Source organism: Alexandromys fortis, unplaced genomic scaffold (assembly GCF_014885135.2).
Source record: "Alexandromys fortis isolate MF-2015 unplaced genomic scaffold, M_Fortis_MF-2015_v1.1 scaffold_44, whole genome shotgun sequence".
In the NCBI taxonomy this organism is placed as follows: Eukaryota; Metazoa; Chordata; class Mammalia; order Rodentia; family Cricetidae; genus Alexandromys; species Alexandromys fortis.
In genome coordinates this window covers 4,318,003-4,345,116 of record NW_026067921.1, presented here as the reverse complement: position 1 = coordinate 4,345,116, position 27,114 = coordinate 4,318,003, and the positions used below count along the sequence as shown (strand labels likewise).

General features: G+C 49.2%; 1 protein-coding gene across 5 annotated transcripts in view; it reads right to left on the bottom strand.

The window, feature by feature from the left end:
- The window catches only part of Scn10a (sodium voltage-gated channel alpha subunit 10), a 90,923-nt gene that overhangs the window by 38,631 nt on the left and 25,178 nt on the right, over positions 1 to 27,114 (bottom strand). For 2 of the 5 annotated variants that reach the window (XM_050141558.1, XM_050141560.1), the window contains exons 4-14: positions 26,776 to 26,904; positions 26,235 to 26,326; positions 24,939 to 25,130; positions 24,505 to 24,568; positions 20,114 to 20,255; positions 19,336 to 19,533; positions 18,217 to 18,387; positions 13,782 to 14,087; positions 10,951 to 11,056; positions 3,505 to 3,743; positions 2,165 to 2,338 (exon numbers count right to left, since the gene is read on the bottom strand). In XM_050141558.1, the coding sequence (XP_049997515.1) occupies positions 2,165 to 2,338; positions 3,505 to 3,743; positions 10,951 to 11,056; positions 13,782 to 14,087; positions 18,217 to 18,387; positions 19,336 to 19,533; positions 20,114 to 20,255; positions 24,505 to 24,568; positions 24,939 to 25,130; positions 26,235 to 26,326; positions 26,776 to 26,904 (1,813 nt within the window). Of the gene's footprint in view, positions 1 to 2,164; positions 2,339 to 3,504; positions 3,744 to 10,950; positions 11,066 to 13,781; positions 14,088 to 18,216; positions 18,388 to 19,335; positions 19,534 to 20,113; positions 20,256 to 24,504; positions 24,569 to 24,938; positions 25,131 to 26,234; positions 26,327 to 26,775; positions 26,905 to 27,114 lie in introns of all 5 variants that reach the window. The other 3 variants (XM_050141559.1, XM_050141561.1, XM_050141562.1) reach the window with 2 other exon arrangements.

Here is a 27,114-nt window from a genome sequence, read left to right as displayed (position 1 = left end):
ACATCAGAGGTCCCAGCCAGAGAGAGAGGATGGCTGGTTCTCGGCCTACTTCCTCCATTTTATTCTGCCCGCCCCCACCTCCCATGCCTCTCACGTCCAGGGCAACCTTCCCCTCTCAGTTAACCCTGCGGGAAGCACCCTCACAAACATCCTCAGAAGTTGTCTCCTCTGTGATTCTAAGCTCAGTCAAGTCGGCAATGAAGGTAGACCAGCACAGCGGGTGACTGGGTTTATAGACACAGCCATGCTCTAAGCTGCAGTAATTAAGATGGCACAATACTAGAGCAAAGACAGACTGATAGACGCCTTAAATCATGACCAGCGGGGGTATTCGGGGAAGGGCAAGAATTTTCTTCTTTTATCTCTTCTCCTTCCTTTTCCAAACCAATCAATTTTTTTTCTTTATCGAGTACCAACTTGTGCCTAGCATCTGGGGTAGAATGGCAGGAAAGAAAACGCTGATTTTAGCTCTCTGGACGACCACGATATAATAGTTAGAATCTGAGAAGAGCAGATTTGTTTGAAGAGCAAATCCCGTTTCAGATACCGGAGTGTAGAGGCCCTCCGTCAAGCGGGGATGCGCTGAACACAGAAGGCTGAGGACCTGTCGAACTAAGTGAAGACCGGGGGGATGTCTCCCAGGCAGAGAGCAAGCATGTGTGGAGGGGCAGCTGTGGCTGGAGAAAAGTCGGTGGGAGAGAAGGGAGAGGGTACTGGTGTCTTGTCTGCCCTGAGGACCACAAGTTTTAGTCTCAGTGGAGAGGTGTCTGTGACAACGCCTCTCACCAGTTTAAGGCGGTCACAAGAAAGGAAATTGTTGGTTTGATGAGGAGGCGCTTAGTGCAGATTGCTATGCCATTTGCTTTACTTTTCTGAAATTTAAAGCAGCTTCGAAAACTAAGAGCTGTTCACTAAAGCTAGAGGACTACAAACCAGATCGTCTTGGCTGTGTATTTTCTCCCAGGAATGCCCAGCGATCAGGGCCAGCATGGAGAGAGGTGCTGGGCTTTGCAGGACAAGGGGAGGGGGCTGGATTTGTCGTTGATGGGATGATAATGTGGACAGACTATGGACTCTCCGCCAGGCTATGGGGACTCAGAAGAGACCCCACACATGCGGCTGGGCGATGTGGTTAGAGACTTGTAAATTGATTGGCGTGTTAAAATAAAAAAGATGGGTGGGTAGCAGACACGACCCTGCCTCTGTCTCACAACAAGAAGAGAGGAGTGGGGTGCTACCCAGTAGCATCTCCAAAGGACACAGAGTCCATGGGGTCTAGCTGTGAACAGACATGTCAAGTTTGGGTGACTCCTGCTCCATCACTTTCTGGGGACGGTCACACCAGTTCTTCAAGCTCACCCCTTGCATGTTTCCAGGAGTCAGTGAAACTCCAAGCATCCTATGGATGGCCTGGGGACTTGAGGGTGTCGGTGACCTCAGACTCTCCTGGGACTCTCAGGTTTGCTTGGCTGACAAAAGCAGGTGTGTTATGAGTGGCTGGCAGGCAATGGAGACTGGTGATTGAGTAAAGGAACGCCTCCGGTAGAGGGCGCCCTGGAGCTGAGTTTGGTGAGGAGCCTGCGCAGAGGCTAGGAGCATGGAGGCTTTTGTGGGTGTGCAGCACTGGGCTGTGATTTGGGGAGCCAAGAAATAAGAGAACGCCTTTTTGAGGTGGATTAGGGCTGGGTCCCAGCAGTTGGGTGGGCGATGGGGATTTGAGTTCCAGATCGGACACTAGCGCAGAGTCCTGGAGGCTGGGAGACATTGGGTTCATCATGAAAGCAGCAGTGTCTCAGGGTTGGGAGCATTAAATGAGACCCATTCTATCAAGGGTGTAATGCTATGGCTTAGCCACATCTTCAGAGAATGTTAGCTGTCAGGGCTTCATTGCAGGGGCCACTATTTGATTAGAGAATAGGGTGCCATTCAGAGGTCCCCTCCACAGATGAGGGACTGAGACACCAAGAGAGGGAACACCCCTACTTTACATCAGTGCAAAGCAGAATTTCTGACTCTTGAAACCATGCTCTGCCTTGCTACCACAAGAACAGAATGGGAGTGGGGGTTGGCTGGCAGAGTCCCCGAAAGGTATAGTGCCTTTCCCTAGGGGTCATCCTTCCTGGGCCTGCGTGGGAGTTCCCCAACGGCCGAGCGGTGACATTACCAAACGGAAGGTGCGGAGCACAGACAGGCTGCCCTTCTTGGCTATGCTCAGCTCCAGCAGGCTCACGGTGACGATGACACAGTCGAAGATGTTCCACTTCTTCTGGAAGTAGTAGTAGGGATCGAAGGCAATGATCTTGAAGGCCATCTCCATCGTGAAAAACACCGTGAAGACCTGAGGAGGGGAACAGTGTTCAGCGCTGTGTGGTCTTTGGCCTTGGGGACAATGAAGACAAGGACAGCAAGAAATGAATCTTGTTTACAAGATAGCAAAGCATGCTGGGTGTAGTGGCACATGCCTGCAAATTAAAAAGAAAAGAAAAGAAAGAAGAAAAAATAAACAGCCTTTAGGAGGCTGTGGCAGGAGGACCTCAGGGCTGAGCCCAGGCTGAGCTATCCAAGATCCTGTCTCAAAGTAGTGGCATTAAAAATAAAAATAGAAGAAAACAGAAAATCCTTTTGTTTTGTTCTTGAGGACTGTAGATGGGAGTTTCTGAGCCACTGATGTCCAGAGAATACACATTAGAACTCAGGTTTCTGTTTTCTCTCCAATGACCACACTGAAAGTCATATCCAGGGGCTAAGAAGATGACTCGATTGCCCAAACACTGCCACGAAAGCAGAGAGGACCCGAGTTTAATCCTCACAACTCCCGTAAGAAGCCAGGGTGGTGGTGCACGCTCGCAGTACCAGTGCAGGGGAGGGAGAGGCAGGATTCCCTGGACTCCCTCCCAGCCAGACTCGCAGGGCTGCTGAGACCCCTGCTCAGTTAGAGACTCTGTCTCCAAAACTACAGGGCTGGGAGGAGGGGAGATAGGAAAGGAACATGATAAAAATATGCTGCATAAAATTCTAATGAATATAGAAATACAAAAAAACAGCAACGACAACAAGCGGATAGTTCCTAAGGGATGATATCCGAGGTTGTCTTTGGCCTTCGCACCCATGCAGACATGAACACACACACACACACGCACACACACTCCATAGATTGTCCTTGAGGGGGACATGACATGTGACCTCATTTCTGAGTAGAGACCAGAAAGACCGACGTGATCCAAGTGGCTAATTCCGTGTTCTGCGAAGGGATTTGAGCCATCCTACCTCAAAGTTCTCCTTATCCACTTTCCTTGCTTATCTCAAAGCAACTCCTTCCAGCTCAGCTTGGCTCCTCCATCTCCTCCAGCCTGCGTTCAGGGTCCACATCTTCTCATGGCCACCCCACAGCCAGTCTGCTCTCAGCGCGCTGCCAGCACACCACCCAGTGAAAGCATGCTGCACCCACCCAAATCCCCCACCATGACGGATGGAGCAGGCCACCAAGGCTGCCAGGTCACTCACAATGTTGCCGGCTTGGAGCATGGCCTCGAAGGCCTCGGTCATGGGGTAGTACTCCATGGCCATGAAGACGGTGTTCACCACAATGCAGAGGGTGATGGTGAGCTCAGCAAAGGGATCAGTCACCAGCTCGAAGAGAACCATCTTGAACTTTATCCACTTGGGGCTGCACTCCCAGATAAGACACTTCTGAGCCAAGCTGAGCAAGCACGGCGGGCACCTCAGCTTAGAATCTTCAAGTTCTGCATGATGCCAAAGACAGATGTCATTCACATGTCTCCTTGGAGCCCCATCCTGTGGCCATGTTCTAGTCCCTTCCATACCAATAGTGGTCACCTTCAAGGTCAACCTCACTCTAGCCTCTCTTCCTCTCAATGTAGCCCAGGCTAGCCAGGAATTTACTCTGTAGACCAGGCTGGCTTCAAACTCAGAGATGGCCCTGCCTCTGCTTCCTGAGTTCTGAGATTAAAGGCGTGCGCCACCATGCCTGGTGAAATGGTCTTTTCTTAGCCTGGAACTCACTAAGTAGGTGAGACTGGCCTGCCTTAAAGCCCAAGGGTCCCGCCTTGCCAGCACAGGGACTGTGTGTGCACGCTGCATGTCTGGCTTTTCACTGCATGGTTCTGAGGATCAAACTCAGGTTTTCAAGCTTGTAAGACAAACTCGGACTGAGCTCTCCCTGCAGGCTGACCTCACTTACTAACTGCCCACTGCCCCTACCATACCCTTACTTCTCAACTTACCCCTCCTGGATTTCACACCTGTCCTCTGCCAACTTCTTTGTGGATGTGCTCAGTCCCTTCACCTACTTCCTCTTCTGCTTGCCTGGCAAAACCCCCTATGTATAAACCACAGTTGAACCCAGCCAGCTGAACATGGTTGGATGAAATACACACTCAACCTTACCTGAGCCACCCTTGAGCCTCTGCCAGTCCCTGCCCAGGAGCTCTGCAAGGGTGACTGGTCCCCTTGAGTCAGAGACCCCATCCAGCATGCAGTGAAACCCAGTATGAGTTTATCTTATTAAAAAGAAATTATGAAAAAGATAAAAAATTAAAAATACCATGTCTAAACCATATCTAAATCTGATCCTCCAGCCTTCCAGAATATTCACTATTCTGTACTCATGAGCTTCCTTTGTCTCCCTCAGAATTGAGAACTATTCAGGGAACAGCTCCTCCTGCCTCCATGTCTACAGGAGCACAGGAACCTGTACCCTGTCCATCTCCAGCCTCCATGTCTACAGGAGCAAGAGCTGCACCCTCTCCATCTCCTGTCTCCATGACTACAGGAGTAAGAGCTGCACCCTCTCCATCTCCTGTCTCCATGATACAGGAACAAGAGCTGCACCCTCTCCATCTCCTGCCTCCATGCCTACAGGAGAAAGAGCTGCACCCTCTCCGTCTCCTGCCTCCGTGCTTACAGGAACATGGGGAGCTGCAGCCTCTGACTCACATAGAAGCCTTCTCACCTACTCAGCTCCCTTCTCCATCCCTGGGTAGCCTCCATGTGTCAGCAGGCCAGCATACTCTAACTGTATCTCAGCTTTAGAGAAGGTCCCTCTGGACCATGTTCTCTCTCTCTCTCTCTGTCTCTCTCTGTCTCTCTGTCTCTCTCTGTCTCTCTCTCTCTCTGTCTCTCTCTCTCCCTCTCTCTCTCTCTCTCTCTCTCTCTCTCTCTCTCTCTCACACACACACACACACACACACACACATCTTCTGCCTCTTTAACAGCAAACTTCCTGGGAAGTTTTCTAAAAGCAATCTCCAATTTTCCTCTTATCCCTGGAGACCCTAGTGTCTGCCTCTTACTCCTCCCAACTTCAAACAGAATGCAGCCCTGTCTCTTGCAGCACTGACAGCCTAGGCTAACCCCTGCGTTTCCTCTCCTCCCCATGGCTACTGTTTCTCAGCTTTGTTTCTGCTTCTTCTTCTGGCTTGAGGTGTTGGCAAGCACAAACACTCTGGACTCCATCTCCCCGCTGTCTCGCTGGGTACCTTATTGAACCCCACGGCCCTACAAAACCACTTCCAGGCAGATCACTCCTAAATTATATGTCCAGCTTCTGATCTCTCCCTTGAGTCTCAGGCTTATCCCTTCCGCAGCCTCCATTGTATATCTGCCTGGCTGTGTAATTGGGGCTGTCTCTATGGAGAGCAATTCCAAAGCTTTGGGCTTTTCTATAAATCGTACTGCATGCTGTACATCGTGGAGATAGATGTACCAGCTGACGTGAGCATTTCCCCCCATGTTTTCTTACACACACACTTTGCATACGAAGCCTCTTCCACTGTGAGGCTTTTAAACACCTACCCACCTTTGCCTCTTTCCTTAAATCTCACAATTTTTCAGGTCAACCTTTGGTGCACTTGCAGTTTATTTGGGGTAGGAAGCTATGTATTGGTGTAGTTTTCTTCTTTGGTTGTTTATATTAACAGTATTTATTGGATAATCTGGTTTCCTAAGAAGCTGAAACGGTGTTCTCACTGTGGTGCTTCCGTATGTTCCCACGTACACATGTCCATTCCTCTTGCACAGACCGGGCTATTTATTTCCACCTCCACGCTGTGCTAATTACCTACTGTGAGTTTTTCAAACTACAGATGTCAAAACTGGCAAGGCATAGTTTTGTACAGACGCTGATATGTTCTGGGAGCAAAATCAATCATCCCTGTTTGGAACAAAAGTGGACCTTCCTGGACCCGTTTTGGCACCGAAAGGTAGACTGAGAACTGGTGTTGAATGAGGACATTTACAGATAACATTCTGCAGAAGCAGCCTGTCAGGAAGGCATAGTGCACAGGGGCTCAGCACTGTCGTGTGTGTGTGTGTGTGTGTGTGTGTACGCCGTGAGCCATGTGTGCATGAGAGTATGCTTGCAGATGCCAATGTCAATGCCAGTGGCTTCCTCGCTCACTTTTTTAAAGACAGGGTTTCCCCATGTGGTTAGATGGGCTGGCCAGAGAGCTCTGGGATCTGCCCGTCTGCACCCCCAGTGCTGAAGTCAAAGGCACGCTGAGATTAGTTTTTACAGGGGTCTGGGTATCGGACTGGCACAGTGGCACCTTATCAATGCAACCACCTCTGCTCTGTAACCACCATGACCGATCTTGATTGACTAAGACCATGGAGACAGGAGCAATCACACCTTGACCAGCCTTGAGCGTCTTGGGAAAGAACTTTCCTCCTCTGAAGAGGAGCGTCCTCCATTGAGATAACAGCCAAGGTCTCCACGTGAGCACCCTCTCCCACCACTTCCAGAATCTACTTGAATGTCCCTCCGTACCCTTCCCGTCTCCCCTGCTCCCCAAGATCTTTCTGGGTGTCAATATTCTCAAAAATAACCCCAATCCCAAGAACCATAATGGCTTCCTTCAGCCACTACTGTCCTGTACTGTTTTTGTTTCCTTGTTCACAGGAGTTCTTGACAAAGCAGCCAGGTCTCTAACTTCTCACTGCCCACTTATTCTTCATGAGTGGCCTCTGCTCACAGTCCAGCCATGATGATCTTGATGTGTGTGTGTGTGTGTGTCCATGTGTGTGCACTCACGCCTGTGCGGGTGCCCCAGCACTGTGTGTGCACTTTTGTGGCCAAAGGGCCACTTTCACTTTCCAGGGGCTCTCCAGACTAGCTTTTATGTTTATGTGTTATGTTGTGTATGATGCATGCATGAGAACGTGCAAGCGAGTGTGCCCATGCACTCAAATGCAGAAGGCAAACCAAGACGCCGGGTGTTCTCCTTTATCACGCCGCACCCTACTGCCATGAGACAGGGTCTCATGTTGAACTATAAGTTCACTGATTTGGCTAGACCAACTGTCCAGTGAACTCTTGGGATCCCCCTGTCTCTGACACATGCAGCCAACACAGTATTTTTTGGCATGGGTGCTGGAGAGTTGAACTCAGGTCCTCATGCTTGTAAGGCAGGTAATTTACCCACTGAGCTCTCTCCCTGTCTCTTATGATCCGGTGCAGATCGCCAAAAACTCCCACGTGAGTAAAGTCGCAGTGCGTGTCACCTGACATCGCCACAGCTTTGCCTCCACTGACCTTTCTATTCCCGGAAGGAATCTGGACCCTTGTCTCTTCTTTTCCACTTTGGGGTCCTCTCTTATTTTATCCCCCTCTGTCTCTTCCAATGGCCCCATCTCTTCTGCTCAACCATCACAGCTGTAGCTGCCTAAAACCCAGCCCCAGTTCTTCTCCTTGTTCTTTCCTCATCCTCCTGCATCTTTTGAAAGTCACCACCTGACTTCAGCTTGCTTTGGAATATACATCTTTAGGTTCCTGGCCTCAGCTTAATTCTAGAACCATTGAGCATCAAGCCAGCTTCCTACCAGACACTGCTACCAGGGTACTTCACGCTCCACATGTCCCAGACTCTTACACCTCCTCTCATGGATTTCCTCAGAGGCTCTCTGGTCCTCCCTACAATGCTCACGTGGGTCATCGCGCCAGTGCCCCTTCGGTGGCTTGTCCCAGAACCATGTGCACTGTGAACTTCTGAATCTCACGCCCCTCAGAGACCTGTGCAGCCCTTCTGATTCCTGTTATCCTTGCTGCCACTGCCCCAGGTCTAAGCTCTTCCATCTTATCTTTCATCTGATTTCTTCCTGCTTTCGCTGCCAACACCATCCCACTTAAATTCCATTCTCTGCAAGTTTCAGAATCACACTCTCCTGCCTCCAGCCCTTTAATGGCATCCCACTGCTCTTGGACAAAGTCCAATGTCCTTTAGCACCCAGGGGCTTTTGTGGATCTGCCCCCAGCCTGCGTCCCTAGCTGCATTTTGAGACTCGGGCTTTTAAATGACTGTTTCAGGATCTGCCTGCCTAGGGTGCTTTCCTGACCCCCGGCAAAGCTCCCCCACATCTCTTAGCTTCTTGTATTTCTCCACCAAGACACTCAGCACCCACTGGTGACTTGTCCCGTATCCTTCTCTCCTGGTGTGTGCAGTAACAACTGCACCCTTAGCTGTGAGCCTGCACCCGGCTTCCTGGTTGGATGACTGTCAAGTCTCAGCTTGCATGCCAAGTATGGATGGCGCACAGGCCTTGAGCGAAGTTAGCGGTCACACGCGTCAGCCAAACCTTCTCCCGCACAATCACCCTGAAGAAAGTGGTCCTGCAGATCCCATCACGATGCTGATGGCATAGAGCCCCCTCCTGAACCCCATCATAGATGTAACACCCAGCTGAAGAAGATGATGCACTTTATCCTTAGACATCCCGGCCTAACCTGGAGTCATCTTTACCCAGCTTTAATATGGTGTCTCCTGACTTTCCCACCGCTCTCGTGGTCCTCTCTCCCCACCCCAAGATCTCTGATTACTCTTCATTTTATGTTTTCGTCATTCAGTGCATTGCCAGTCAGCGCTGTTCTCCTCACATCTCCTGTGTGCAGTGTACTCATCCACCAGACTTAGCAACTGTGTGTTAGCACCTACCGCGTGCCACACACTGCTTACCCAGGCACCCGAGATGCAGCTCCGAGCAGAGGGGCCATGCCTCTTGCCCTTGTGGGGTTTAAATCCGGTGAATAACAGTAGGTGGTATCTGATGTGCTTACTACATATTTGACCTAAGCCACTAGACCCTTGCAAAATCAGTACAGGGTAAATATACCACTGAGAAAAACCGAGGCACAGAAAGTCAAGAGAACACTGGAGCCATAGAATATGCTATAAATGGTAGAGCCCAGATGCAAACCCAGGCATGTGGGCTCTAGACCTTCTCTGGTCTAAAGCAGGGTACACCTAGGGTCATATTTTCCTCACACCCATCTTCCTTTCTTTTCTCTCTCTTTTTTCTTTGTATTTGTTTTCAAGACAAGTTTTTACTGTGTAACAGCCTTGACTACCCTGTAGCTCACTCTGTAGACCAGGCTGGCCTCGAACTCACGGAGAGATCCACCTGCCTCTGCCTCCTGAGTGCTGGGAGTTAAGGTGTGTACCGCCACCACCTGGCCCATCTTTCTTTTGGGATCAGGTCATATGGTACAACCTTGGCCGGTCTAGAACCCAATCCTCTTACTTCATTCTCCCTAGTTTTGGAATTTAGGGGCCACACGACCACAGACAGCCTCTGCCTTATCCCTGAAAAATTGATTAGGTGTTTAAGTCTGAGGAACGTCTCTCACAGTTTTCACATGCCGATTCCCTGTGCTTGGTTCAGATTGCTGGTCTTCCCAAGGATGCTTCCTTTTGCTACCACCCCATCTAATATCACCCTGTTAGAACCCCTGCGCTCCGTTGCCTTCCTTTATTTTCCCTCCCATCCCTCATCGCCACTTGCTATCTCCCTGTGTTGATCATCTGTCTCCAGGGTGCACGGTCCATGGGAGCAGGTGTGTACCTTGCTCTCATTGAATCACAGGCTCCTGGGGCAATGCCAGATGTCTAACAGCTGTTTGAATAAATGAATCTTTTTGAGGAGTTCCAGGGAATAATTGAAAATTCAAGCTGCTGGAATTGTACAGAGCACCCTCTGAAGCCAACTGGGGTTTCTTTACTGGGTATCTAAGCAGATGGATTTGTCAAAAACAAGATTCTTCCCACCCCATGTGAAGTAAAAACTAGGCTAGATTAGCACTATACCCAGAGAAGAGGTCACAACCTTGTTCTCTGGGGACTTTGTGTACAGCTGCCATCACCCAGCCCCACCTCCTTTCTTCTCCTGCCCCTCAGCTGGATCACAGGCACATCCCCCAGGAGACTGACCCAGGCCCATTTGAGTGGCAGCACCCAGGGCTGGAAAGATTTGGTGAAATGGATTGGCTAATATACCTAAGTTGCCTTCCCATGTTTGGCACAATGAGCGCTTGAGACAGAAATGGAGTCACAATGATCAAAGTTATCGCCATGGAGAACATGAAAAGTCACTTTGCCATGCCAGGCAAGGAAAGGCTGTTGAGCTCCTTGCACACCCAGGAGGTGGTACTCAGACCTTGAAGAAGTCACAGTGAGAACAGGGACCGTTTCCTATGATTTATAGAGTTGTTTTTCTGAAGAGGTTTTGTCCATCCATTTCATGACTTTAGCCGCAAGCCTACCCAGGCACACTTGGAGCGCCTGGCATTCTTGAGTACTCAAACAGGACATAATAAGGACTAAGGTTGAGGACTGACGGTGTGAGGGTTTCCTTCAGATGATATCCAGAAGAGATCAAAGGGGCTTTGGTACGAGAAACTGGGTGTACCCCAAATAACTTCGTGTAACAATCAACAGATAAGTCTTTGCACAGCTGTTAGAGGTTCAGGTCAAAGAAACTGTTCCTTCCTCCTGCCAGAGAGCCTAGAATTACACTCTGGAGTGACTCTGCTTTGAACATCTGTGCACCACGAAACGCCGACAGACAGTATCTAGGATCTCAGGCCACAGCGAGAGGTCCTTGGCCCAGCTTAGACTCTCCGCAGCACGGAGGATGGGCATGTCAATAAGAACCACTTACCCTCAATGACAGACGTCATGATACTGACAACGCTCATCGCCCTCTGTGCGCGGAAAGGCTCGTTCAAGTATTCTGCAGACAGATAATTCTTCTTCTGTCCTGCAGCCTCAAGTGCCTGCTGGGACACAAACAGGGTCAGGACACTTCAGCAGCAGAGCTAGGTCATCTAGCTTCTTATTGGCTCGTTTCATGTAGTTGTGAGCTGCCCTGTGAAGCCACGAGCCTCTTGGGTAGAGCTCGGCGAAATAGAGATGGTGTTTGAGCTCAGTTGTGAGGACCAGCGGCACACAGAGGCAAGAGTCAGAGCCCAGATGGGAGGGTATGAGCCCAGCCAAAAAGATCCTAGAAGTTTGTTAGGAGAAAAAGCTTGCTGAGCCCCAGGGGAGGCAAGTAGACTTGGAAAATTAAGGAACATGCTAAAGACAACTGAGTGTAGGTCCTTGCGATACAGAAGGGCTTCGAATCTCCTTACACTAGCTGGGTATTTTCACCCAATGAATTAAGGCTGAACACTCAAGAATGTGATGTCCCAGGAACAGACACAGGAGGGTAGTGGCTGCATCCAAGAGAGTGACAAAATGCTGAGCGGGGCATTTCCTGGGGCTCAGACTAACAGGATTCAAATGGCAGTGTCAGGAACACTGGGGAAGAGAACTAAGAGGCTTCAACGCTGGGCCATGAGGCAGCCATACTCATGCAAGGAAGGGCAGGGCTGGGAAAAGCAGGAAACCTGGTCTCAGCAGACCCTGGTTGTCTCTCCTTGGCCCCCTACCTGAGAAGAACGCCAAGGCACGCCCTTTCCCCTAACAAATCTCCAGCTTTAAGGGTAGTCACATTCTTATACACATCCTTATATCCAATGCATCTAACTATAGCAAAGTAAATCATGGGCAAAGACAACTAAGAACACCTGTGCTTACTCCAGGAAGGAAACCACCGCACACTGCCCCAGGAGAGGACATGGGAGAAGGACCAGGACTTCCTAAGCCCTGATGCTACTGGCTGTGGCCACTTGGCTGGGACAGCTCCTAACCTGCAGGCTACACTTTCTGCTTCCCATTCCCCTGCTGAAAACAGGCTTTGCTTTCTCTGGCTGTGCTTGGTACGGATTCTTCTTCCATTGGATCACAAGAGCTAGGATTGTGGCTGTGGTCAGGATTAGAGAGAGTTCTGGAGGTGAGATCTGGCATAGCACTAAGACCTCCCCAGAGAGCCCCGCAGCCTGGCTGTGGGTTGAGGACTCTGGGCTGGTGATTTGTTTGGCCTAGAGATACACTGTTCACCTGTCTTCCTGCTCTGTTGTCCAGAGAGGGCAACCGTAGTAGGAAAGGAGAGGGGAAGGAAAGAGGGAGGGGGAGATAGATAGATAGATAGATAGATAGATAGATAGATAGATAGATAGATAGATGATAGATAGATAAAGAGTTGGCTGTCTGCACCCTGTCCCCTTCAGCTGGCAACAGCATGACTCTTCCTGAGACCACGGGTCCCTCAGCTACAGATCTCGACAAGTTCTGATCTGGGGCCTTTCCCTCAGCTGTCAGCTTAGGCATGTTCAGCTTTCACTGTTGCTGCTCTCCAGGTCCTTCACTACTCCTTAGTTCCCTGAGCCCAGCCCACACCTCTGTGAAAACTTTCCTAAATTCCTACACTTGCCTGCTGAAGCAGGCCATCTACTTCTTCCTGGAATCCTCAGTCACATGGTACCAGAGTCACAGGCTATCCCAAGTCACAAGGTATCCTGAGCCACGTGGTATTGGACTAAGTTAGCACAGTTCTGCCGAACTCACCAGACTCAGTGGAAGCAACCACACAACGGTGTCTTAGATGTACAAGCCTCTTTGTATGTGTAAGTCTGGTAGCCAGCAAGGGCGTGTGGGGACTGCAGAAGCACTGTTTGTGATGCTGAAGGAGATCTCAAATTAAACTGCATCTCCCAGCTCAACACGGAGTCCCAGGCTTGCTCTTATATCCCCTGTGGATATTCTCTCAAGGACTGGGGGACGTCAGTTCCTATCTCTAGTCTGTGGCATTGTGATGAGTTATTCATCCTGTGAGTTGGACCAAAGCCACTGCCCTTTTATCAGGATCTGTCCTGAGAACCTCTCAGGATTTTGTCAAACCTCAGGGACAGTTTTCTCAGAGTTGTAATCTTATATACAAAGACCCCTTGTATAGTCAGAATTTTCTGTCCCACCCAGTCCCACAGCCATTGAGTACCAAAGAAACACACAGAGGTTTATACTAATTATAAACTGTTTGGCCTGTTGTTCAGACTTATTATTAACTAACTCTTACAACTTAAATTAACCCATAATTCTTATCTGTGTTAGCCACGTAGCTTGGTACCTTTTCTCAGTGAGACATTCTCATCTTGCCTCCTCTGCCTCTGGATGACGACTGCATCTCTTACCCTTCCTAGTTTTGTCACTCTGACTATGCTTTCTGCCTGGCTACTGGCTGATCAACGTTTTATTGAACCAACACAAGTGACAAATCTTTATAGGGTACAAGAGCACTATTCCACGCCAACCTTGTTTCCCTCATCAATCATCAAAGGAGCATGTGGGGCCATCTCCAAAGCAATGATGGCAACTAGGGACGGAAACACACATGATGTCAAATGGAAAACCAACCACCTGCATGCCTGCAGAGATGACAGACAACACCATCACCACAAACAATCCCAGTAGCTTTTCTGGGTCTGGCCTGCCCTGCCTGTAAAAGGAGAGTTGTGTGGAGGCATGGGACAAATATTGTTAAAGACCCTTCCATTGGTGACACTTATTGGCAAATGACTTCTCTTGGAAGACAGTCAGAGTATGGTGCACACATGAACTCACCAGGCCTTCGGGACCTCCAGCAGCAAGCTCACCAGTGGGCAGTGTGAGCGATCCTTCTTCCCCATGTCCAGGACCAGGCTTGGGAGACCGAAGCAATGGGCTCTTGGGGAGAGGACCTGCCTGCCCAGCAGCCCTGCTCAGCAACAGGGAACCTCGATGGCCTTCGTGGTCCCCGTGAAAGACTCCGTCATCTGTGATCCCATCAGGAAATGAGACATCTTGGCCAGGTGCTCTGAAGTGGAACACACTGCCATGGCTAGCCCTGCGTCTTCCAGAAGAAAGGCCTAGGAAAGACTGGGCGTTGCCCCCAGGGGAGCAGGAGAAAAGATAGGGTTGGAGTGATCCTCTTTGAATCCAGTACATGCTTCCCTCCACCCATGTCTGTGTCTCGTGACCTTCCCACAGCTATATAGACCTGAAGATGATCTGGGTAGACATGAGGAGGAGCCAGGAAAAGGGTAGCCTAGACAGACTTGGGGAAGGAGAAGAGTGGGGTAGGGGGGGTAACTGACAGGGTGCCTAAGACCAGCATACAGGAGCCGGGCGGTGGTGGCGCACGCCTTTAATCCCAGCACTCGGGAGGCAGAGGCAGGCGGATCTCCGTGAGTTCGAGACCAGCCTGGTCTACAAGAGCTAGTGCCAGGACAGGCTCCAAAGCCACAGAGAAACCCTGTCTCGAAAAACAAAAACAAAAACAAAACAAAAAAAAAAAAAGACCAGCATACAGGTTATAATTACCAGATATCACTGGTCCAGCCAGATGTTTGTCAGCCTTTGGCAACAGGCCCAGAGATGGCTGTTTTAGGTTCCCATCTGTGAGTGGAATGTCAGGACTCAAGGATATGCCTGGATTGGAGCTTGGAATATGGGTTTTGAATGAATACGTTTTGCTATCTGAAAATTAAGATGTACAAGTCGCTGGATTCCATCTTTGTGAGTGTGAGGGTTTGTGTTGGGATAGAGGAGACAACAGCTTTATACTGTAATGAGTTGGCAGGATCCCCTGAGGCCGGCTTTGAATAGGGAGATTGAAGGAAGAGCTGCAGCCCAATTTCTTGGAAGAATTATGCCATTTTTCCAAATCGATAAACATTTCCCATCAAAAGCTTCCACTGAGAGAGAGCAGTGAGTCTTACAGATCCAGAGGAAGAGCTCAGGTTCCCAAATTCTCAGGCACAGAACCCCCACAGAGCACCTGGATCGGGTTTGCTAGTTCTCATGACCATGGGAATCTGGCTATAGCAAGTGGTCAGTCCTATGCTCAGATCATACATGGTGCCTCTAAAATCTAAACAATGGCTTCCTACTGAACTCTGGTCATGGTGCCCTTAATTTCTTCTTAATTCCTTTTGTTTACTAAGCAACTAAAGCAGGGCATGTTACTGCTGGAATTCTCCTCACTCATGTCATAAAACTGAGTGAGTGAGCTCTCCTTCCCTCCTCCCTCTCACACATGTATCTCTGTATGTGCTCTTGCCCTGTGTTCACGAGTAAGAGAACAGCCTTAAGGTTGTTTCTCAGGTCTTTCACTGCTCTGGAACTCACAAAAGAGGCTACCTGGCCAACAAGCCCCAGGAATCTTCCTGCCCCTGCTTCCCCAGTGCTGGGATTGCAAGAGCATAGCCCCACCATGCCTGGCATGTTCTTTGTTTCAGTATGGGTTCTGGGAATTGAACTCAGGTCCTCGTGATTGCAAGGCATACACAGGACAAGCTCGGCCAATCTCCCAAGCCCCTTGAGGTTTCTTTTCTTGGTGACTTGGAGTCTAATCCCATTCAGCTACCACTATTACCAGCCCAGGGTCATACACAGAGCATTCTGCCTAGGATATATGTCCCAGGACTGCGGCGCTTACACAAACCCATGAGTTCTTCCCATATTGTAGGTAAAGAAAAGAATTAGAAACCCGTATTAAAGATAAGAAGACAGAGTTGTTTCCATTTGGGCACCAAGCGATGCTGTGGGACAATGGTCTTATATCTGGTAAAGATTTGTAACTTGTACTGATTTAATAAAATGCTAATTGGCCAGTAGTCAGGCAGGAAGTATAGGCGGGACTACTAGGCAGGAAGTAGAGGTAGGGTAATAAGAACAGGAGAATTCTGGGAAGAGGAAAGAGTCAGTCTGTAGCCGTCATCCAGATACAGAGGAAGCAAGATGTGACTGCCTCGCCAAAAAAGGTACCAATCCACTTGGCTAACACAGACAAGAATTATGGGTTAATATAAGTTATAAGAGTTAATACAAAGCCTGAGATAATAGGCCAACCAGTTTATAATTAATGTAGACCTCTGTGTGTTTCTTTGGGACTGAATGCTGCAGGACCAGGTGGGACAGAAACCTCTGTCAACCAAGAGAAGCATCTAGGACCAGTGTTTGGCTGGCAGCATCTCCTTGTCACCATTTATTTTAAAAGCAATCTGTCTGTCGAATGATGGGTGATGGTCTCTTTTCCATTGTCTTAGTTCTAATATCTACACCATTGCTTTTGGTCTGAAAAAAGAATGAAAACTTTCAGAGATCTATTTACCAGCAAAACAAACATGGAGGAAGAGGATGGAGACACTCTTGGACCCTCGGGTGCTAATCTGTACGGGGCTGACTGAATGGGAGAAATTAAAGCCGAATTCCATGTCACTGGCATTTCCACGGAAGCTGTGATTCACCGTCTTCTGTGTCTGTCAGAGTAATAGCCAAATTCTCTTTAAAACACTGATTGTGCCCTGTGCATTCCAGGTGCTGCTCCAAAGAGGCAGAGCAAGGTAAGAAGGGTGCAGGCATAACAGGTGCTCAATCATGGGTGCATCTCCGAGGCCAAGTGTATGCAAGTGTGTCTGTGAGTGTAGGTGCCTGTGTAACTCTGGGGGCTGTCAACTGAGGAGAGCATCCTTCTGATGAGCACAGGAAGGAAGGTTTAGAGGGATATGAACGGCGGAAAGCAACCCTCAAAGTCTGCCTTTATTCCCTCCTCATGTGATTAGCGTGAGAACTCTCTTTCACATGAGCTACTGGGATAGCTAATCCAGGTTTTAGCCACCTGGGAAGAGAGAACCTCAGGCAAAGAACTGCCTCCATGAGACTGCCTGGAGGCATGCCTATGGGGCATCTTCCTCATTGCTAATTGATGAAGGATGCTCACATCTGCAGAGGGGCTGAAGATGTGAGCCACAGAGGAAGCCAACTGTTCCTCTATGGTCTCTACTTCAGTTCCTGCCTCAGAATTGCTGCTTTGAGTTTCTGCCCAAACTTCCCTCAATAATGGATTGTGGCCTTGAAATTGTAGGGTGAAATGAACCTGTAATCAGAGTTTCCTATCCTGACCATCCCGTCCCAAATAATCAACTTGGAGGCTTATATTAATGATCAATGTTCAGTCAATAGCTCAAGCTTATTACTAGTTAACTCTTACCCTTAAACTGACCCATATTTCTATGTATGCTTTGCCACATGGCTCATGGCTTGTTACCTCATTTTCCACACACCCTTCTTGCACGGTGGTTGATTGGCATCTCTTCTGACTCTGCCCTCCTTCTTCCCATCATTCTCAGTTTGGCTTTCCCATCTAACTTCCTGCTCAGCGACTGGCCTGTCAGCTTTGCTTTTTATTAACCAATGGGAGTTATACATATTCAGAGTGTAGAAAAGGATTGTCCCACAGCATGAACCATCCCTTCCCTAGCTGCTTGTGGTCGTGGTTGTTTATGACAGAGACAGAAAACAAAGCAGAGGCCTATGGGAAGGAGCTGCACAGGACTTTCCAGGTGGTGGGGAGGAAGAAGAGACTTGGTGAGGGAAGTCGGAGTGGGAAGTAGAAAGTTAATTGTGGTGGGAGTAGAACTGCTACAGGTCTAATGTAAGGTCTGGAAGTCATTCCTCGGCTGGGCTGTGTCTCAGAGACAGGTGCTGGGGTCTTCTGTGTCAACAGCAAGCGACAGCCTGAGCCGCAGGGACAGAGGCAAGAGGTCAGAAAGAGGAGAGTGGGGTTTTCAGCACCAGGCACAGAGCGGCAGATTTCCCAAAAAGGGGAGCTCTGACCCTTGTTAGCTACAGATACCTCAAGGACAGCATGCCCCATTTGGGCTCCCCCCCCACACACACCCTAGCCTCTTCCCCCACTGCCCTATCTGAAAAATCACAGCTCACCTAAGTGTCCCAGCCTGAAACCCAGTATCACCTGCCTTGCTTTTTCTTTTCCTTAACCCACAGCCTTAATCTTGACCCCTTCTACCTAGAAAGGTCCTTATTATCACTCCCATCCCCACTGATAATGCCCCTGTCCTAGCATAGGCCACCAGTGAGGAGTGGTGTGTGTCTGAGTTACTAAAATCCTCCTTCCTCCTTGCTCCCAACCTTTTCCATTCCACCCACGGCCAGAATAGTCACTAAGCTGAGTGACCCTTCGAGCCAGCCCAGAACGTCTTACCATCCTGCGTTGATTGTAAGGCTCAGATTGGGGTGACCGGTTGTCATCTGTAGAGCCCTCTGACACCCTTGATTTCATTCTGTGTTTTCTCTCATGGGAGTTTCTGGGGGCTAATGGTGATCCATTGTGGGAAGGGAGTGAGGTCCTGTCAATACCAAGGGCTGCCAGCACCTGAGGAAAGAGCAGTAATTGCAGGCCACGGAATCAGACTGAGATTGGCATTTGTATGTCCCCCAAACAGCTGTGGGGGTGAGGATCTGAAAGCACAGAGTCTGAGGGTTAGGATACACACAGTGGTGGGGCTGTGCTATGGCAGAAACTGGGGCCACCTCCCTCCTCCAGCCCTGCCGTAGGTCCTGATGCCTTGCCCAGGCCTTTGTGACCAGGTCAGGACATTTGCCCTCAGCTGTACTGCAAGCTGAGCAGCTGATGCTCACATGTAGCACTGTGCAGAGAATTCCGTTGGCTTCCCACCCTGGAGCCAGATATGGGAGCATATGCAGCTTGGCCCTCCTGCTTCCAGGTCGGGCTAACTCTGGTGTAGGATACTGCCGGAGCTCCCTGGGGATCAGACAATAGCTGAACTCTAGCTGAGTCCCACCTGCTACCTGATGATGCTCTAGTTTACTCTCCTTGTGTCCAAAACACTCCTCAATAGCTCACTTGGAAAAAGCTTCCTCACTCGGTTTCTTTTGCGTGTAGATGCATGTTCATGTAGGAGTGTGTGTGTTTGTATGTGTGTGTGTGTGTGTATTGTATGTGCCTATAGAGGCCGGAGGACAACTCGGGTGTCACTCCTCAGGATCCATTCACTTCATTTTTGTGACAAGGACTTTCACTGGCCTGAAGGTCACCAACTAGACAAAGCTCCAACAATCCACCCAAATGTGCCTCCCCAGCACTGGGATTGAAAGTGGGCTCTGGAACTTGAACTTGGGTCTTCCTGCTTGCATGGCAAGCACCTTGCTGACAGTTATTCTCCCTCCATGGGTACTCTTCTAAAGGTGACCCAAGACAACCCTTAAAGTAAAACTCATGTTCATAACAGCCTCTAAAGGAGTCTGTCCACTGTCCCAGAAGCTGCTGGGAGATTGGCGGCACAGGACTGCCTCCACCCACCTCCTGTTCCTTCTGCAGCACTTCAAGGGCTTCCTGGAACTTCTTTTCCTTGGCTTCGATTTCCGCGATTGTTGCCTGGTTCTGCTCCTCATATGCCATGGTAACCACAGCCAAGATCAAATTGACCAGGTAGAATGACCCGAGGAAGATGACCAGCACAAAGAAGACCATGTACATTTTCCCAGAGGCCCGGAGTGTCTGGAGAGCAATGCAAAGAAGGTCAGCCAGATACTGTGCGTGGAACTCACGGGCCCTTGAAGGTCAGCCAGACACTGTGCGTGAAACACACGGGCCCTTGAAGGTGTGGTGTATGTGTGTAATGTAAATGGAGATTACCTATTGTTTCCTGGCTTCCCTGACCTGAATAATCACACAGAAACTATATTAATTACAATACTGCTTGGCCAATGACTTTGGCATATTCCTAGCTATCTCTTACCTGTTAAATAACCCATTTATATCAATCTGTATATCACCATGGGAGTGTTGCCTACTGGTAAGGTTCCAGCATCCTTCTCCTTCAGCAGCCACATGGCTTCTCCCTAGCTTTACCTTCCTTCTCCCAGCATTCAGTTTAGTTTTCCCTGCCTACTTCTATTCTGCCCTGCCATAGGTCAAAGCAGCTTCTTTATTAACCAATGGTATGAAAACATATTTACAGCATACAGAGGGTCATCCCACATCACTGTAATCCCAGCATGTGGGATGCGGAGGCAGGGGGATCACCACAAGTTCCATGTGAGCAAAGGCTGCGTAGTGGAATTCTGTCTCAAGATACCTGCTGGTACAGACGCTCCCAGGAGTCTTGTGTCATGAGGCGGAACAGCGCGAGGAACGCCCACGCGAAGGAGTCAAAGCTGGTGTAGTTAAAATCCGGATTTTCAGATGTTTTCAGGCAGATGTAACCACTGGGGCAGTGACTGCAGCAAGAGGGGAGAGGAGACATCACACGGCCTTGCTGATTGGATGCAAGGACGTTTGGGGTGGTAAGAAAGTGACGGGCTTGAGGTCAGAACTGAGTTCAGAGCTCGGATTTAGTGTGGGATGCTAATGCTTTTGCTCAGTTTGCTTATCCAGAGTAGTCTGGAGAAGACGACAGCCCTGACTTGATTCTACACGGCCTCAATAGGATTCTATATTTTTGCCGGCATGCAGCAGGAAAAGGAAAGGCAGGGACCACAAAGCAGACTAAGTCCCAAGCCTGCAGGCTCCATTTCCAGAGTTAACCATCTAGGAGGACTTACATCAGCCAAGTTCAGCGACAGATTACACATGACAATGAAAACATCACCTGCCATTCGCTAAGTGCTCAGCGCACGCCTCTCTCCTCCTGGAGTGCTGCACGGACAATATAAAGCAATCATCTCAACAGTCCTTACTTAAAGTGAGGAAGTCGGGTCAGAGAGAAATCAGCTGCCTGGCCCCACAGAGTGTCGGGGTAGTCACTAAAGACGGAGGCAAGCACGCTGCAGGCACATCATGCCAGGAGTAGTTAGCCAACACAAGGGGGCCCAGTTTTGTTTTGTTATGTTATCTTTGTCTTATTGAGGTTCTTTTTGCTTGTCTGTGTTTTTGTTTATTGTTTTGAGAGAACATATATATATATGTGTGTGTGTGTACCTATATACATATATGCACACATACAATGCACAGAGTTGGGAGGAATATGATCAAAATATATTATATAAAAAATTATTTTTTAAAAATAAAAATTTTAAAGTGGAAGAGTATAAGCAGTGAGAAACCCAGCACTGAGCCTGCTCCTCCTCCTGGTGGGGGAAGGAAGGCCAGGGTAGCGACATCTAATGGATGAGTGGGGGGGCACCAAGTTCCCCTCCCTCTATTCCTGGTCAAGGGACCAGGAATCCTGGCATCATCCTCCAACGACAGCCTCTGGGCTTCTCCTTATTCCAGACCTCCACATAAACACATAACCTCAGGACCCATAGAACTGCTTAGAGCTCTGATAATTATAATTAATTCCAATTTTATCTCCACCGTGACTGAAGAGTTGAAACTCCCCCGGTTCCCATGATTAAAGGAAGCCCTTTGGTTTTCTGTCCTGCGAGTGCCATCATTATCCCTGAGGACGAGTTTCTCTCTGTCTAGCACTCCACATACCGACTGCTAGTCTCTCATTCCAGCAGCTCAGCGCATCAACAGTTAACTGCGACAGCCCTTACACAGCTTCTTCAGCATAGACAAACACTATACACAAAACAAATAGAAATTCCTGCTCTGAGGGCTTGCAACAGGGCAGTAAAGAAGGGGGGGGTGCCTTCAGATCTCTGGCTGACTGTGGCAGGAGAGTCCAGTGGTGGGGAAGTCAGTTGAGACAGGAGGATCCCTGGAGCTTGCTGACCTAGCTAGCTAAATCTCTCTCGCTCTCTCTCTCTCTCTCTCTCTCTCTCTCTCTCTCTCTCTCTCCCCCTCTCCCTCTCTCTCTCGCACACACAGACAGACACATGAAAACACAAACATAGACACACACAAAATTCCTGCTTATTTTCACCACCTTGGAAACCTTACCAAAAGGAAAAAGCTGGAAAAATCTTTATGGGAAAAATGGTAAGAATCACCAGCTGTTTTTTGGTACCCACTCTCCACCTTGAGACCCTGGACCTAGGGCTCCAGGTTAGCTTGAGCTAGCCCAAGGCCCAGCTCTGTGACCCCAGGGGACCCCCTCAGACCTCACTCTTCTACCCAAGCTGTCTGGCTGCATCTGCCTGATGGGAAGACTGCCTCTCTGATACTTGAGATGGGGGGCATATGTGAACCCCATAACTTTGTCATGGAGAGTTGCGGGTCACTCTGGAACCACCGGCTTCAGAAATACAATCATCTAACAGAGAAGACACGGCTTCAACTTAAATAGGAAAGTGAAAAAGCGATGTTCACCAATACTTTTCTGAAAGCAAAGACGCAAAGACTCAAGTACCTTTGGGAATAAAGAGGTTAGGAAGGCTGACGGTGACCAAGATGCTGACTGAATTCTGTTTGCCTCTTCTGCTCAGCTCTATCTGAGATTACTCTTCTCGAGAGATGGTTAAGGCCTAGACGCCTCGCGATGGCTAATACTGACCGTCACCTCAACAGAATCTAGAATTATATGGGAGACAAACCTCTGAGCTTGCCTGAAGGAGATTCTAGATTTGATTAGCTGAGGTGGGAAGGTACACCCTAAAATGTGGGTAGCACCATTCCAGGGGCTTGGGTCCCAGGCTGCACAAAAAGAAGGAAGCTATCTGAGCACTCATCTGCTTCCAGACTGTGAGTGCAATGTGACCTCCTGCCTCACGCTCCTGCCTCCTGCCTTCCTCACAATGAACTGTACCCTGAAACTGAGAGGCCAAACTGTGTGTTTCTTCTTAGGTATTTGGATACAGCAATAAAAAAGTAACTTCTGGATTGGGTCCAGTTTGCCTCTGCATGGGCCACGAAGATTACTGGTCACTTGGGGAGCAGCTACCTGTGAATTATGACTTTTTAGGTGATCAGTGATTGAGGTAGGGAAAGATGGGCCTTTCTGATCTATCACCTGGACCTCTCCAGCTCTCTCCACCCCAGATGTCAGAGCAGGAGGCAGAGGCGAAGGTCTGAACCCCTTAGCTTGATTTCTTACTTTCTGGGGTCAACCAATCAAACATCACTTTTTCATACAACCATAAAGTACCAACCACACCTGTCTGTCAACATCAGCTCAACTGCTGCCTCCAGGAACCCCCCCCATGTCTATCTGGCCTTACAACACTGTTCATCGTGTTTCCCAGTCTGTGGAACTCTTCACCACATATGCTTTCTATAACATCCAAAAGAGACCAAAACACAGCTGACTGATATCCTGAATTCAGCCTGCTGAAACATGTTGTCTGGCCAAGAAGACAGGTAGATATTTTGGGGAACATGTAACTAAATTTCTGACTAGGTGTTAGCACATAAAAATTGGAATTTCCTGTCTCCTTCTGTTGCGCTAGCAGAGCTAGAAGCGGACGCCCATTTTCACATGGCAACCAAAAGCTGGGCTGAACAGCATCTGCCCCTTCCGAAGGGGCATGAACTCCCAGTTGCTATGGTTCCCTCCTAGCCCTCGCCATTCACTTGTTGTTATGTACCTGACCTCTGTAAGAATTTGAAATTGCAAAAATATCATGCAAGTATTTCTTCCACTGTTACAAAAAATAACGATACCCAAAGATGGAACACGCTATAATGCTCAAATGTAGAGCTTCAATACAAACACACTTGTTTTTTCTGGGAGTTGATCATTTGTTCCTCCTTTTTGGGTACCTACACCCTTTTGGGATATGACCCTGCCACTTTTAATTGAAAGGCGAAGTCTGTTTCAGCCCTTGGATCTGTTGATGACTTGTAACTTGCTTTGGTGAAGGGGAAAGAAAGAACGCCACTGTGTGTGAAATCAAGACTTTCAAGCTTCCACTATCTCCCTTGGAATACAGTGTCTGTACAAGGACAGCTCAAGCCAGACTGTTGGGGATAAAACATCAACGGAACGCACAGACACCTTGCAGGAACTCCATCTGCTGCTTGCAGATGCTGAAGAAGCCAAATACCAGCTGGTCTATGCTCCTGAGCGTTGAGCCACAAGCTAAACGGTTCTCGTGCTAAGTCATAAAATCCGGCAGTCATTTATTACACACCAAACCCTCACTAGTACACTTACTCTCTGTGAGGCTGTGCGTGTGTGTGGTGCTCATATGCTGTGTGGGTACATGTACGTGGAGGGCAGTGTTCACATCAGGTGTCTTTCTTGGTTGCTCTCCACTTTATTTTTGAGACAATGTCTCTCACTGAACTTGAAGCTCACTGGTTGAGTTAAAATGGTTGTCTAGCAAGCTTAGGGATCTGCTTGTCTCCAGCTCTCCGCAAAGACACACCGAGGCACTGCGGTGCTTTAGGTACAGGGCTGCACTGACGTGCCCGACTTTTCATGTGCACGCTGGGGATTCACACTCAGGTCCTCAGCCTTGCATGGCAAGCACCCAACCAGCTGCTCTGCGATGGCAGCTCCCCTCACCGTGAGTTTTAAGATGGCAGTGTTTGTGGTATTCATTAATACTATTTCTTCAGGACTCCACTCTCTCTACAGAGAATAAGGACACAAGGGAGGAAGGATGTGGGACATCGGTGTGGTCAGGGATGGATACTCACCCGGCATCGGATCCATTGCCGCATAACAAAGGGTCAGTAGTTCCATTCTTGATGTAGTAATTGTCTAAAGAAAGGAAGAAATGAAACCTCACGGTGTGTTCTGAAGTCGTCAACCTAGGCCTTGGGTGTCTCCTGTCTAAGTGAGGTCGGTTCCTCTGTCTGCAAGCCTTCCAGGGACACTCAGGGAGCCACACACTCTTCTAAGCCCCTTGGAGGCTTTACCAGGAAACCTTGCTTCTAGGCTGAGAACTTGTCCAGCGTTTTCCTTGCCAAAGGGGACACTGGTCAGCAGGAAAGTGGAGGAGGGGGCTCAGCCCCACTCAGGAGCAAATCATCGGAAACGGAATGCCAGTATATCCACACAGGTGTGCAGGGCTTTCGGCCTCACAGTCCCTGGTACCCATGCTGGTACCTATGGCAGAGTGTCGGCTCACCTGCCATTTCTGCTGAGAAATTATGAGCCTTGTGGGGATCCGTGCCGTTCCTGATGCATTTGTTCTTCAGGTTCCCCTTGAAGAGCTGCAGGCCCACCAAGGCAAAGACGCTGAGGCAGAAGGCGGTGAGGATGGTCACGTCAGCCAACTTTCTCACTGAGTGGATCAGGGCTCCCACGATGACCTTCAGTCCTGTGGGAAGGGGACAGAGATGCTCCCACATGGGCGAAGTACCACACAGGGGTACACCTTGGCTATCCTCTCTACACACAGGGGTACACCTTGGCTATCCTCTCTACACACAGGTGTGACACACTTACGTACCGCAGGCAGTTCCAGGCCCAGCTTCTCATCTGCTCCTTGTGATGGCCCAGAGAGGCAAGTAGGTGAGGCCTGTCTGTCATCCTTATCATCAGAGCAAGCACCTGAGGCCTGGCCAGTGAAGCTCTTACAGACTCCAGACTAATAAATGATTGACTAGTGACTCATCTTAACCCTGTTTGGCTGCCTGGGGATGTATGTGGCTCCATGGCAGACCTCATGCGAGCACACACAAGACCCTTTATGTCGTGTCTCAGCTGTGTCCCCTGCCCCATGGTTGTGAGGTATGCTTTTTTGCTCTAGGTATTTGGTGTTTGTCTTTCCACATTCATCTCAGTCCCAGAAAGCAATTCCAGGCTTGAGATAAATGAATTTCACTCAGAGAGAAAGGAAGACGAGAGAGAGAGAGAGAGAGAGAGAGAGAGAGAGAGAGAGAGAGAGAGAACTGGGCTGTCCTGAGGAAGAACAGGTCAGAGCCCAGCACAGCTGGCTGCAATGATGGGGTCCCTACTCCTTTGAGGAAGGATGCTCGTCAATGGAAATGCCTCCTTCGGGGGAGCAGTGTCACAGGCAACAGGAAACCTTTTGACACAGTCTAGGATCAATCTGTGTCATTTTGTTGGAAAATTAACTTTGTTGGCACCACACACGTGAGACCCTATACTGGGAGCAGAGAGACAGATATAGTGTCCTGTTTGACAGGTGGTTTGACAGCTGAAGGTTAAAGGTCACGGTGTTGAAGGGAGTATCCTTCCTCTGCATCTTACTAGGGGTCAACCCTTAGTTTATGTTTCTCCTAGGCTATAAGTCCCAGTTTCTTTATTAGCTAGGCCAATAGTCAATAATCCTTGTCCTGGAACGTGTGTGTGTGTGTGTGTGTGTGTGTGTGCATGTGTGTGTGTGTGTGTATCAAAGAAGAGCAGGAGGAATGAGCATTTGTTCCGTTGAACAAACCTGCTAGTTAAAGCTGCTCACCTGGGATCACAGAAACAGTTTTCAGGGCTCTGAGAACTCGGAATGTCCGTAGGCCTGAGATTCCTCGGAGGTCTATTGCTGCCCCGACATACCTGCAGAACCGAAAGGCACTCCATATTTTCTCAGGGAATAGGTTCCAGGGATCACGAATCATGCACAATAGGAGCCTTGGGAGATCAAGGACAGACAGGCATTCCCAGTGGCATTACCGTCTACGGTTGGCATGGATGCCCACTAAAGTGTTGGAATCAAACACACAGGCTTGATGAACCTGCCTCCTCAGATACAGCTCCATATTGGGTAGGAATAACACTGAGCCTTGCCTTGACCTGTGTTGGCCAGTTATTAGCACAGGACTTTGGCTTGTTCCCATGGGCTGGGATGAGCCATTATATGTGTTCCAATACCCAGGTCACAAGGCTCCACCAGAGGAAGATGAATCGAGATGAGGAGGTAATCCGGATTAAGAACATCGACACTCCCAAAAGTCCTACACCCCAAGGTCTACAGGGACACCCAAGCCAGAGAGGGAAACACTCACGCTAGGGTAATGACGCTGAAGTCCAGCCAGTTCCAGGGATCTCGCAGATAAGTGAACTCATTTAGACAAAATCCTCTTGCCAGTATCTTTATCAGAGCTTCGAAGGTGTAAATGACAGTGAAGGCGTACCTGGGGAGGAGGTGGAGAGGGACAGTAACTGTGCCACAGAGGGACCTCTGTGCTTCCTCTGCCAGGAAGTGAATTCCAAGGGAATGCATACAAAGACCATAGCCAAGGCGAAGGAGAAGGGCGGTAAGGAGCTAGGAAACACACTGAAGTGTTACACACGTGGATTAGGTTTTAGGGGAGAGAGAGAGAGAGAGAGAGAGAGAGAGAGGG